Genomic DNA, 14927 nt, shown 5'->3' with positions numbered 1-14927 from the left:
ATAAGGATATCCTAATACATCACATTCCATTGTGTATGTCAGCTGCATCAGGGCAAATTCATGTTTTCTGCTTTTTTCTTCAAACAGAACATTAAAATTTCAACAATCTTTGTTACTCTTTCATAAACAAATAGATCCATCAATAAACAGATGCATCAACAAATGAATACACAAACAAGCAAAAACATGTAATGATCCTCAATTTTCTTGAGCTGAAATCTTCTGGTGACCATTCAAGTTAAAAAGCCAATTGTTATTATATAATTTCAAATTTCTAAAAGTATTGACATTCGATACAAAGTCATGTTCCATTAGGCACATGTTTCATATTCATACATTGAAGAGGAAATACCTCACTTTCATTCAATACAATCCTCTGTCCATCATCTCCACCACAAATACAATATTTGAAAGTACTAATTAAAATTGGTTTTTCGGCTGTCACTAGCATGAACACCTACTTTAGCAAAATGTACTTGTACATAAAAGTTCTGGCACAATACACACGCATACAATTTTAATTCCATAACTGATATTGTATCCTGATGTTCATTTTTGGAAAACACTCATTCAAGACGACAATCTTGTGGACATCATACAAAATAATATTTAAAAACAAATCACAATACTGTCTGTCTGTCAGAAAGCACCGCATTATCAATTTAATTATTTTGTCAAAAGGACTTTAACTCTAAAGGCTATTCTGACGTGACTCAAAACAAGGAGATATTCTACCATGTATGTAGGTACTTGCAATTGTTCAGCAAATAAACATTAACTGCTTTATGTTCTGAAGGTTCATAAATCCAATTTTTTTAAACAATTATAGCCCAAAACTCCTAAGATTTGCAATTTCAGAGAATACCGAGATCAAGGTTTGAAGGTATATTAATTGGAGAGTTCAAACGATTAAAGAATGAGGTTGAAAGGTTCATATATCCAAAGGGTTCTGACAAGGGGTTCTTTCGATCCAAAGGTATTTAAAAAATTTTTGACCGGCTTAACTACAAATGTTTCCACTTTTTCAATGCATCTAAAACTTCAGTCTAATGCACCTTCTACTTACCCCTTATTTGGACCAATGACCCTTCAGTCTAATGCACCTTCTACTTACCCCTTTTCTTGACCAATGACCCTTCAGTATAATGCACCTTCTACTTACCCCTTTTTCGGACCAATGACCCTTCAGTCTAATGTACCTTCCGCATACCCATTATTTGGACCAATGACCCTTCAGTCTAATGCACCTTCTACTTACCCCTTATTTGGACCAATGACCCTTCAGTCTAATGCACCTTCTACTTACCCCTTTTTTCGGACCAATGACCCTTCAGTCTAATGCACCATTGAACCCTCATAACATTTAACCCTTCTTTCGGACCAGTGAACATCCAGAATATTTAACCCTTCTTTAGGACTGAGTACTATTAAAATCAAGAAATTTTCAAAACAGTGAACCTTTCTTCCATAGAACCTCCAGACTATCAGAATGTAACCAAAAGAAAAACGTGCTAAACAGTACTAAAATTAAATTGGTGAGGATGTGAATATAAATTAGGAAAGTAGTCAGTTTTCTAAGATTTTAATTTGGAAAAGATTGTCAAATAATTGATATGCCATAATAATAAAAGTAATTGTTATTTAAGTATATGTGAGTAGGCAAGGGCACACCAGTATCGGTAGACTTTTTTAAGGAGTGCAAGAAAGTACATCTTTTAAAGTCTTTTTAATTTTTTTTTAAACTAACTTAATGAAAATGACACTAATGCCAATAAAATACCAAAAAGAAAAAATTATGGCTAAAGTTGTCTATCAGTACTTAAAGCATCTTGTCAAAAGCAGACCTGCCAAGCCCGACAAGTCCATCTCAGTAAGGCAGTTGATTTTTTCCGTAAGACGGACTAGTTTTCAGTAAGGTGAAACACAATATTAATAACTGCTAGCGTAAAGCTGGAAAACATAATTAAAAATTTGACAAAGCGACAATAACATTATGTTCAACTGAAAAGTTTGTAAAGTATGCGTAGACTTTATTTACCACCAGTACAGTTGCAAAACCTTTAGTTCCAAACCCAATGCAACTCAATGGCTTGTTGCCATCTCTCAACTTTACTAATTCTTACGTATCTCCCACCATAAGACATACTCAAATTGGCACATGATGTCCAAAAAATGTAACTGTGTTCTTTCCAGCTTTTATTCACAAGAATCTGAATACTCCTTTTTATTCTTCTGTGTTGATTATTAACACGTTTTAGAGGCCTATTTTCCCTTTCATTTTAAACATGCATTGCTTTAAGGATGCCTTTTACATTTTTTTAATATAATCAACAGTTTCATCAAGCAGATGTATCTCATGAACAAATAGGTACAGTTTAAAACGTCTAGAGTGCTGCTGTAAAGTCAGTCTGGTTCCATGACTAATTTCACTATTTCTAATATGAAACCCGGATCCAATACCCAACACAGATGAACCAATTATCCTGATTTTTCAGCAACAATCATTTTTCCATAGTTTTTGCTTGTATGCCTAAGTATATATTTTATGAGTAATTTTCGTAAGACTTGTGGCAAAATCGTAAGGGTTGGCAGGTCTGCAACAGTTCAAACCTACAATCTCAAGCCATTTAGGTACCGTAAAAGTACCAAGAATAATGAATCTTTTACATAGTCCATATAATATTCCACCTTTTATTCCTTCAAGCCAACTAGCAAGGCATTCAACACGGTTTACTAATTAAGTTATTATTAATATTTTGTGTGTGCATATATGCTACTATGTACATTTTTTGTCACTACATCTTTGTTTCATTTAATGATGATAATTTATTGTGTGAATGAGTTTGTGTGTGTGTGTTGGATTTTTAATGTAGCTTTAAATTTTCTTTAGTCATATCACTATGATATCTGCAATGTGACAGTTTATAGTGATGTCTAGCATTGGGGCATCATGCCGCAGATATGTAACATCATGTCCCTCCCAGTCACATTATCCCAACACCAGGCCAACCAGTCCTAGCAATAACCTTTTAATGCTGAGCGCCAAGCGAGGCAGCTGCCAGTAGCATTTTTATGTCTTTGGTATGACTCAGCCGGGGTTCGAACCCAAGTCCTTCTGCATCCAAGGCAGATGCTCTAAACAATATAAGACTGAAATGGTTGGTCTGAATGAAGATACTATTTTATTTGCAGAGAAAACTACACAGCACTCTGAATGATCATTCTTGGGATTGAAACAGACCTGCCAACCCTGACGAGTTCATCTCAGTAAGGCAGTTGATTTTTTCCCCTAAGTTTGACCAGTTTTCAATAAGTTGTAACAAAATAAGCTGGAAAACGTAATTACAAGTTCATTATTCGGAACGTGCTGCGACAATAAACATTAAGTTCAACTGAAAAATTTGCAAAGTACGAGTACACTTTATTTACCACTAGTACAGTTGAACAAATTTTAGTTCCAAACCCGTTGCAGCTCAATGGCTTGTTGCTGTCGCTCAACTTGACGTAATTCTTGGAAATTCTTTTTCCATTTCATATGACGATGGCAATCATATTTCCTGCCACGAGTCATACTCGAACTGGCACATGATGTCCAAAAAACATAACTGTGTCCCTTCCAGCTTTTATTCACAAGAATATAAAATTCCTTTTTACTTTTCCTGTGTTGATTATTAACACTTTTCAAGAGGCTTCTTTTCCTTTTTGTCTTAAAAATGCATCGCTTGCTGGATGCCATTTAAAAAAAATTATATGATCAACAGTTTGATCATGCAGGCACTTTGCATGAACAAATAGGTGCAGTTTAAAGCATCTGAGGTGATGCTGTAAAGGTAGTCTGGTTCCCTGACCAATTTAACTACTTCCAAGATGAAATACGGATCCAAATCAAACACAGATGAACAAATTTTCTGGATTTTTCGGCAATAATTTTTCTGTAGTTTTTGCTTTTATGCCCCAAGTCCATATTTTAAGGCTAATTTTTGTAAGACTTAAGGCAAATAAGAGTTGGCATGTCTGCTGAAAGCAAATATTGATGATTTTATTGTTGTGGTTTAGTCTTAGTTTTTAGTGTCCTGTAGTAGTAAAAATTATAAATTCACATTTAAGTTTTAAATTAACAATCTATTTTCTTTTAAGTGTGGTATAAAATTCAAGGCTTATCAAATCTCATAGCCTGACGTTCGGACTACACATTTTTTAAGTCTAACCAGTAAAGCTTTACAAGTCGCCAGTCCTGGACATGTGCTTTTTTCCTATTTTCAAACAAGTTGGGCAAGCGCTAATTTTCATACTTTAATCACTTTATCTGCCTTTACCTGGCCATTCACGCCCTCCATACAAAATAAATCCTTGAATCTAATGCGTTTATTCACTCCAATCCTGTGATATTGCAGTAAGTGGTAACTGTCACATGTGTGCAAATTCTATTACTGCTGACTGCATATTATGTTAAGTAACCAAGTTATCAACTTATCCAACAAAACAAATCTGGTATGATTAATGTGCAGTTCTTTAAACATTTTTATACTGTACAAGTGGACCAGCCATTAATTTCGATCCACTGAATAAATGGAATGAAATTAATAAAAAGTGCTTTATCAAGATGTGTCCATTTCCTTTATGAACTGATTAATTGACAGTAACAAGCTTTTAATCCTTTTACTTGATTATACAGAGGATCAATAGCATTGAGCAGTATTGTATTTGCATTTAAATGACAAAATGTAAGCCATGATCTCTTTAGTAGCAGTTGCCAAATGAGTTGATCTTTTCCATTTGGATAAGAGTGAGTTTACTAAATTATTTTTGCAATGGTCATAAGGAAGATTCAAGTGGAAGTTGAAGGATAAAAACATAAGGTTGCTCTGGTTCTGAGGTAACTATTCCTCATCAGTCAGACTTTGTGGCACAAAGAATGTAAAATATGACACAACTAAGAAAAAAGAAATTTTCAGCCGAACTGGGTTGATAATTATCCATGGATCGAGTTAGCTGACTGAAGGAAAGATGCTTTAAAGTTATTGCAAACAATATTTCAAACTGGCACAGGTTTGCAAATTCATCAAATGTGTTTGTCAATGGAACTAATAATATCAGGTTTTAACCAAGAGAGTTTCATGACAATTTCAGACCTCATAAAGTCTATGCAGTCAAGTATATACATGGCACTAGCCAGCCTGTGCAGAAAATCTATTAAGTTAGAATTGCTAACAATACACTAGCAGAGGCCATTTAAAAACTAAATGAGAACGAAACAAGCAACAAATAAAATGACACTTTCCTTGAAGAAAGCCATCACCCTATCCCAATATGAAAAATAGTAAGATACAATGACGATAACAAAAACTAAAAAATTAAACCATTTGAAGCAATAAATTGTGTTTTACATTGTTTCTTTTGCGTCTAATATATAATTCTCATTGAAGTTAAACAAGAGACTAAAAGTTTGGGACAAGTGAAACTGTAGGTGTAACAAGTGAATTTCTGAAACTTGACCTGAACAAGTTGCTGGAAAAAAACTGATCAGCCCTAAAATGGCTAAGAATTCAGTCCTGATATCTAATATAATAACGATTATAAACTTTTTCATTTTCTTTTATATTCTTTTGAAAGTGAGGGACTCTCGAGTTTATGCCAGTAACTCCCGAGTTCAAAAAGTCAAGAGTCATCAGTGTATCAGGTGCAAGACTGAGAGTCAAATACCACCTTGGTGTCAAAACTGGGGGGGGGGGGGGGGGGGGGGGGTCAGACTGAGTTAAAAACAAACTTTGGTATCAAAACTGTGGGTCAAATTAAAAATTTGGGGATCTCTGAAGCACAAATGAGGGTAAAGGGAAACACTGCCTCATCCTGAAAAACCTTCAATGTAAATTTTCAATGACTGTGACATGGATGCTAATGCTACTGTGGTGAGTGGGGTGTCACAGAATGAATAGGCTTAGATTCAAAATGATTAATTCCAAGTGTGATGAGAATCTATCAAGAGGTTGTGGAAATATTAGCAAATAGAAGAACTTGAACAAATCTTGACTTCATGGTAAGAGTCAAGCATGTTATAGTATGTGTGTGTGATCTGGATTTTCAAAGTAGCTTTAACAATTTTCAGTCTTATTGCTACAATGTCTGCAGTGAGGAAGTTTATAGTAATGTCTAGCACTGGGGCATCATGCCGCAGACATGTAGCATTGTGTCCGAGACAAATTATCATGACACCAGGCCCACCACTAATCTCTTGACTCACTCGGCCCCAATCCTGCCTATAGGCATGATGAGATGTACCCTATTTCCAAGCTCTGCAGCATCAAGGTCATGTAAGATACACCAAAGTGGGTGGTATTACAAAAAAATACAATGATACCAAATAATCTGGAAGTTCTAGTGAAAAACCAAATTTTTTGGACCCGTTTTTTTCCCCCCCAAAATTTGCTTGTGGTCGGAATGCGATTTTGTGTCCGGATTTTAGACCTTTTGGCCTCAGATCTAAGGCAGACTGGTCTGAACTGCACACAGACAGGTGAACCTTTGCAAAAACTAGGATAAGGTGGGCATTTGGAATAAAGAGTGGTCTACATACGAAAATGATGGGTCCATGAGGCAAAATGTTTTTTTTAAAAAAAATCCAACTTTTACCCTTCTGCTCATGCGCAAACAAAATAACCAATGGAAAATGATGTTTCTAATACAACCTGGCATTAGTCTCATGGAAAATCTGTTGAAAGCCGATGTATTATGATGTATTCAGAAATAATGCCCAAAATGTCTTTCCTACTCGTATTTCAGGCGAAAACTACAAAAAACCTCTGGGGATAAATGAGTTAATGCTGAGAGCCTAGCGAGGCAGCTGCTTGTCACAATTCTTTGGTACATCTCAGTCAGGGTTCATATCCTTGACCTCTTGCATCCGAGACAGACACTAATCACTTTGGCCATGGAGTGGTGGTGGTTGTTGTTGTTGTTGTTGTGGGGTTTAATGCCATTTTTCAGCACACAATAGGCTATGCATGGCGGCCAGTATTAATGGTGGAGGAAGAACCCGAGAAAACCCTGGGAAGAACCACCAACCCACGAGAAGCTACTGGCAGGCTTTCTCACATACCCACATTGGCTGAATCCTAGACTCGAACCCACGCAGACAGAGGTGAGATGGCAGTGATCCATAATGTAAAGCGCTTTAGACCACTTGGCCACTCGGGGCCCCGGCCACAGAGTGGTCAGCATATACTAGAAAGAATCGTCTTAGTTTCATATTGATTAATGCTAAGTATGATGAAAATATATCATGGGGTTCAGGTAATATTAACACTGAAAATTTTAATAAATAAAAAAAAAGAAAAACTTTTTGACTTGGATCTTTTAGTTAATATTTAACAGGCAAGTGAGCATACAGAATGAACAGTCATAATATTAACAGGACTGACAAAAATCTTTGAATCTTATATATTCTTACATTTTTGTACAAAAAGTGAAGAAAATAAGTAATCTCAACTAAACAAAAATTAAAGAGACATATAATCTCTAGAAACATTTATATCATCAAAGAAAATCCAATTACCTTCCAGTGAGACAATTTTGACTCCCCATTTTTCTGCATTCTGTACAACACTGCTAACCTGTAACAGAAAATTCAATATATGTTATATCGTCATCTACTCCCAATTACAAAATGGTAACCATGGCTGGTGATCTGAAATAAAACAATAACAGAAAAGGAGGGCAAGTCCCCATAAACCCCATGTGTTTTTCTTTGTTTACTAGTTCCTGTCACTGCCTTTCTACACCATTGCCAATTAAAAGGGTCTATTCTATGATGTAAGACCAACGGATTCACAACAACTTCTAAAACAAAATGATGAAAATCAACCTAAATTCATCTTTGGTTAGCAACTTAATCAAATTTATAACTCTGAATCTGTCATAAACCAGCAAGTCTTGTACATGTGTATATTGTTAAAACCATTGTCATTAGGGAAAAAACACAGATGGACAAGTTTGGAGTGTAAAATGTGTCCCTGACTTTGTTACCATTATATCATATATAAACAAGGTTAAAGTAATGATAAAATGAGCTAGTGGCAATCACAACTAGACTGATGCTTACTTTTTATATCCCTTCATTACTGCAAGGGACAATCAAGATACCCTTTCATGGTCAGGAGGGATAAAGGGTGCAGAGATGTTTGGAAAAATTTCACATGGTCATCAGTTATTTTTTTGCTACCATGTTAAATAAACAGTCATCTGGACCCTTCAGCTTTCTAAATCATTGTCTTCAAAAGGGCCAATAGGAACAGAAAATTTACAAGGACACTGTCCACATTCTGCCCTCAAAACTATAGGAATGGACAATCAATGATGCATCTGGCTCAAGTAAAACATAGCACAAAAAAAATCTGAAGTGTTGTCCTTAAAGCTACCAAGATTTTTTAGGAGAGTTTATTTGTAAACTTAATCAATTCAGGGACAAAAAGTGAGTGCAGAGTCAAAGGAATGACACAGTATAATATTTCGATGCTTGTTACTTACTGTATATACTTGCTTATACAAGTCCAGCTACAAAACTGCATAGACCCAGTTCTGCCATCACATAATGCACTGGTAGATCTGGTTCAATACATCTTGTTAGGAGTAATCAGTAGAACACACAATATAGACCCTGACCTGCAGGCACATTGTGATACAGCAGATCAGGCTCTTTATTGTTTGCAAATTGACTAATCTTATAAGTATACAACTATAATGTATATGGTAATAATTGTACATGGTAACTTACACTGGCTTTTAATCTAGCCCTTTCAGCAATAGCCTTACCCCTTGTAACCTGAAGAAGAAAAAAAAGTCTGTTAGCTCAAAGTGTCCACGACAACAAAGTACAAGGCAAAGATGACTGACCTAATGTGGAGTTTAAATTGAAACAAAAATCTTCATTGCTGAAACAGTTACCAGTGCTATCAGCTTTAATTCTGTTAATGAGGATTGAAATCATACATTTCCTCGAACATAATGTATACCCTACTGAATAGCAACGACCCAGATGCATCATCTTATTGGAATCCATGCTGCTTGCTAGAATCCCAAGAGTGAGCATCGTGTTCCCTAATCAAACATTTCATTACATAACAGAAGACCAATGGAGCTATACTGATCATTTATATTGTGGGTGTGTTACATACAGGTCAATACTAAAGGTCATCACATGTATAATGTCTAATATTTTAGGATGCACAAATTATTTGGCATGCAGCTGACAATCTTTTGAGTCAGATACACCAAAAACTAAGCATCCAACAAAAATACCACAAAAAGTAATTCATTTATTAACTAACGTTTTTCAGTAGGCATTATTTATCAAATATCTTAACATAACCTCAAGGAACAAGAGTCCCTTGAAAGGGACGGACACTGTACTGTTCAAAAAGAATCTCCAGGAATGCAAGATGATTTCTTCTTTTTAGGTACAGAGTGTTCAAACCATCGTTGATATTCTTGAGCGGAAAGATTGTCAAATACCATACTGGAGGCAAGATCATAAACATTTTCATTTAGGACAAACTAAACATAACTGTTTGAAACTATACACAATTAGAAGATCAAATAGAAGTCATAAGAATGTTGGTGACCATCAGTTCAGAAGGTATTATGTGATGTGATTTGGATTTTTAACGTAGCTTTAACAACTTTTCAGTTGCTACAATGTCTGCAATGTGGCAGTTTATAGTGATGTCTAGCACTGGGGCATCGTGCCACAGACATGTAGAATTATGTACCACCCTGTCACATTACCCTGACACCAGGCCAACCAGTCCTAACACTAACCTCTTTATGCTGAATGCCCAGTGAGGCAGCTGTTAGTACCATTTTGTAAGTTCAGAAGGAGTAGTACAGTACAACTCAAATTTTTCTAAATCCATGCTTAGCAGTAGGGGACTTAATCCCTCCACTTTTGCTACGTAACAGAACAAAAAATGAATACAAATACCTACTTGCCTCGGCTGGCATCTCCACTGTCAAGCAGCTGATTGGCATTACTGATTTACATTTGAACAGCCAATCTATGAAAACCACCCATGCAAAAACCAAGACATCACAAGTGATTTACTATCAAATATAATTTTAGCAATCAGTGATCTTTATTTAGATCATATATATTTGGAAAAAAAATCTAATTTTAAAAGTCTGGTTTATTTCGTACATTTAGAAAACTTGTGTGCTGACTTGAAAAGAGACATACCTTACTGAACTTCTCTTGAACAGTGTAAGTTTATCCTACCATTTAAGCATGAAACGTAATCCTCTGAGGCATGGATAACTAAATTTCTGATAACAGCAAATACTGTTGAAAAACAAAAACATAAAAAACCCCACTGAATTTGACCTTATATGTGAACATGTTTAGTCCTTAAGCAGCAGTGGTGCAGTTATGAGATTGAACATACATGTACACAACCATAAACTATGTAAAGAACTGGCCATTTAATTTTATGGAGCTAAATTATTATTTCTGACTGGTATTTTTTAGTCTTTCATTCATTACAAACTAAGTTTGTTTTAAGTAAAACAAGGAATGGCATAATTGTCCTTGATTATACTACAAATCTGAAAAAGACAATAATTTTCAAGCATTTACCCCTTCCACTTAAATGGACTATCCCTAATAAAGACTTCAGTGGTTGTTTGTGTAAAGTCACTACATCGTGTTGGAGAAATTTATCGAGCGAGGGAGAGAGAGATATTAGGAATCAGTCCAATCTCTTCCATTTAATCCATTTTAGTTGCAAAGCAGTGTACCAAATACAAATGTCTGCTGAATACTATTGAAAGAAATTGGTTTGCATGTTTAAATTTTTGTCTCAGTAGCCAAATGCTCCAATAGTCACCAACAGGAAACTTCCTTGAAATAATTAAATGTCTTAGAACTATGCTATGAATGGGTTATTTACACATCATTTCCATATGACTGATTAGTTTTTTCTATCATGATAAAAATTTTGTTTTTGTACTTTTCCTTCCAGGAACAAACAAATAACATGACTAGTGGAAAATGCCTAAAATTTGTTGAATATTTAAGATTTCACAAGTTTCCACATTTGTATTCATTCTGTTGTCAGATTAATCAATAACAATTAGCAAACTTTTGTAATTAATGACAGGACCTTAATTTGAGCTGCAAAGTACAACATGCCCAGTCAGATGGCTTCGTGTTAGATAGGCACTTTTCTCAAGCTGAAATTGACATAATCTTCTGATGCTAACATTTTATAACAGTGTTTACAATGGTCACTGCCATTATTTCTGTAGAACATCTGCTCAAGCCAAGTCTTTATTTAGAAGAGACCAGTCAAGTTTCTAAAGGGTTATTTTATTGAAACATATTTATCCTGTGATGAATAAAAGACCCCCTCATCAGAAAGAACAATGTAATTCCATAAATTAAATGACTAGTCCCTTCAGTATAAATGCAGTCAGAATTGAAATAAAACTGGGGAAGATAAAGTTTGTTTTTCTGCAACATTTACTGGGATCACATGTCACAGTAAAATGCTAGACTGGTCCTTGTACCTTATACACAAGATACAAATATGAAACAGTTTAAAGGTTAATCAGTCTACCTGACCAATCAGATTACCTGAGCGCTCAGACAAACTATGCATAGATATGAAAGTAACCAAATGATCCATACAGCAAACTGTACCTCATTGAACTTAAGAGATTCACCAACTTAAAAAATTCCGGTAAGGACTCTATAAATTATATTTGTTATCAGTTCAATTATGACTCAGTTACATGTTTATCACCAAAAGGCAGCTTAAATTTCCTGGTTTTTCTCCTGACTTGAGATGGAATGATATGCCCCATTCCTTCTGAAAATATTTTAATTATTAGCTACCATATTTGCAGACATATGTGTCAATGCAGAGTAAAAACTGCATTCACTGATTTTGTACATTTTCCATCCATCATCCATAAGTATACACCCTTCATCCATAAGCAAGTTGATGCAGAGCATAAGACGAGGCCAGATTAATACATTGGCCTTGTTTTTCCCCATTATTAACTTATTTTCATGAATATTAATAGTATTACTGCATGCTATTCCAGATTACATGCAATTGGAAATGCATCACCAATGCTAATATGCTTCTCCAAATTTTTTTTTTTTTTTTTATGAGACAGGCATAGGAATTCCATCGTATTTTTCTTCATGCACTTTTTTGTGATCAAAATAAAATATGCCCTGATGAGAGATATACTTCAGCCCTTCTTGAAACTAGTTTGTACCTTACTGCTCCTGTCTCGCTAAAGCTTTGGTCAACGAGAAAGACACCAACAGTAAATAGAAACTTAAAATATACATACCATAATCCAGTTTAAAAGATACACACTTTATATTTAAATATTCACAAAATTTATATCCATAAAGACTCCATTTAGGTTAAATCACATGAATGATCATTTATCATGCTGCGTTATTTTCTTTGCAAGCACAACAACCTCTATTTCCAACAAATAAAATGACCCTTTATTGGCAAGTGCATGTACACTTCCTGTGGCTAGGCAGCATTTGGTTTAATCTATGCTCATGCTAGTTGTTACTATGAATTGGTCAGACACTTCTATTGGGGAGAACAAAAGGTGTCACTGGTTGAGAAACACGAGTAAGCACCTGGCATTTCCTGTCATTGCAAGGTACCGTAGTCACAATACCCTACAGGAATACAGCATTTCCCTATTGGCATTCTCCCTTTGATCTAGTCTGCCGAATCTTGCCCTCAAAATAGGTGTCAGCTGCAATGACCTGGCCAAAGCTGCAGCATATTTAATTAACATGTAAATAACACTGCAAAGCCGTGTGCTTCTTGGGACAATGGATGTCATAATTAAAAGCAGAAAGAATTGTTAATTCATAGGTATTAATTGATAATGGAATATAGTATTGCACTTGTATATGAGCAGATCACAACTGTCAGGTAACTTAACAATATAGATTACAATTGTCCTGAAACCTCTCTCCCCTTCCATCCTATTAAGGAATATTTTATTTTGACCATGATGTGCAAGAAGAAAATTGTGATGGAATACTGGTCTTTCTTAGTTATTAGTTTTCTAACTTGTCTATTCCAGTACACGTTATCAAATCAAAACAACATATGTGCTTAATGCTTCGTCTGATGCATGTGAATTTAATACTGACATCAAGTAAATATTTTAAAATCCTTCTCAATGTCAGCTCCTAGACTTTTTCGTACATGATCTCTTCCTCTGAATGATAATTATTTTTTACACACACAATTATTGTGCTTTGGGATTTAAAAAAATAGATACAATAAAATTACATGACACGATAAAGCAATCCGAATGACATATAATATAATCCATATATAAGTCGATACAGAATACAAGACAAAGCCCAGACTTCCTTGTCCAAAAGTATCAACTTATATGTCGGCAAATAAGGAACACGTTTAGAATTTATGCTAGTGTCTGATAAGACCAAGAATTGAAACTACAACCACTTTGAATAGCACCAATATTTTAAATACCTTTATCTAGCCCATCATCATGAACTGTTCCATTTAAATATACATGCTACCTAGTGAAAGAAGTTATTTTTTAATAATAATAAAAAACATGCTATGTTACTTTATGAAAATGATAAAAAAATCTGATTGCATTGATGGGTCACTACTCCACAGTGAAAGTGTCTATATGTGTCCAAAGTACGTTTTGCTGAGACAGCCCCAATATGGAAGTTAATCAAAAATATTCTGAATATTGTAAAAGCAGTTATCATTTCTTAACTTCACTCACAAATTATTTTCTTAGTTCTATTCACAGTGCAGTTAATTAAGATTCCATATAAATTTTGACTAAATTGGACTGATTATTTCTTAAAATGTCCTATTCATTAAAATTTTCATCCCCATTCGAGTTTCCACAGATAATTTATTTTTGATATCATCCTATATTTTTTGCCCATATCATCTTAAAAAAAAATAAACAATCATATGTACCGTATTTGCCGGCCTATAAGTCGATGCAGAGTATAAGTTGAATGAGCAAATTTGGGAAATTTTCCATCCTTCATCCATATATGTGGATGCCGAGTATAAGATGAGGCCAGATCAATTCCTCGGCTTAGTCTTTTTTCACTCTGTCCCTTGCAGCATTGCGAATTTTATCCTATCTGTAACTCAGTAACCTTTCCGGTCTGGATCAATAAATATCACTAAAAAGTACCTAATTTGTTTCACACAAACTATTTTAAATGTATTATGTACTTTTAGCTACATATAATGACACTGACTTGAAAATTTATTTACAGATAGGATAAACTGGTTTCATAAATATTATAAGTATCAATGTATGCTATTTCAGATTACTAGCAATAAGGAAATTGTATAATTGATGCTAAAATGCCTTTTCCACAATTTTTTTTTTTTTTTGGGGGGGGGGGATGGGAGATGCAGAGAGAGATCCATATGTATTCCCTCACATTACTTACTTCTTGCACTCATGATCAAAATAAAATAGGACCCGATATATGATAGAGAGAGAGAGACTGCAGGTCTTTGTCGTTTTTTTTTCTCTTCACCTTATTGCCCCTCTTTAGCTGAAGCTTTTGTCAAAGAGAGAAAATAATAAATAGTAAATGTAAACTATGAAAATGCATACCAGGGTTTGAATATTCACAATAGCTGTATCCATACAGACTCCATTTACTAGGTTAAATCCCATGAATGACCATTTTGCATGATGTCTGGTTTTCATTTCAATTATAATGACCGCTCCATTTCCAACAAATAAGATTATTTTTTTAAAGTGTGTGTACTCTTCCTGTACTTAGGCAGCAATTGTTTTTATCTTTGCTCATGCTATGTTACTTTAAATTGCTGTCAGTCCTATCAGCAAATTCAAATGATTGAGAAATT

At 34.8% G+C, this 14927-nt stretch overlaps 1 protein-coding gene across 1 annotated transcript in view; it reads right to left on the bottom strand.

Annotated features, from left to right (window-relative positions):
• Window positions 1-14927, bottom strand: part of LOC149776009 (uncharacterized) — an 83105-nt gene that overhangs the window by 56186 nt on the left and 11992 nt on the right. The window contains exons 4-5 of the mRNA XM_089942570.1: window positions 8771-8818; window positions 7553-7610 (exon numbers count right to left, since the gene is read on the bottom strand). Of these exons, the coding sequence (XP_089798696.1) occupies window positions 7553-7610; window positions 8771-8818 (106 nt within the window). The remainder of the gene's footprint in view (window positions 1-7552; window positions 7611-8770; window positions 8819-14927) is intronic.

Source organism: Sinohyriopsis cumingii, chromosome 18, assembly GCF_028554795.1.
Source record: "Sinohyriopsis cumingii isolate HCF-2022 chromosome 18, ASM2855479v2, whole genome shotgun sequence".
Lineage (NCBI taxonomy): Eukaryota > Metazoa > Mollusca > Bivalvia > Unionida > Unionidae > Sinohyriopsis > Sinohyriopsis cumingii.
The sequence above is the reverse complement of the archived record's forward strand: the minus strand, read 5'-3'. Positions and strand labels throughout refer to the sequence as shown.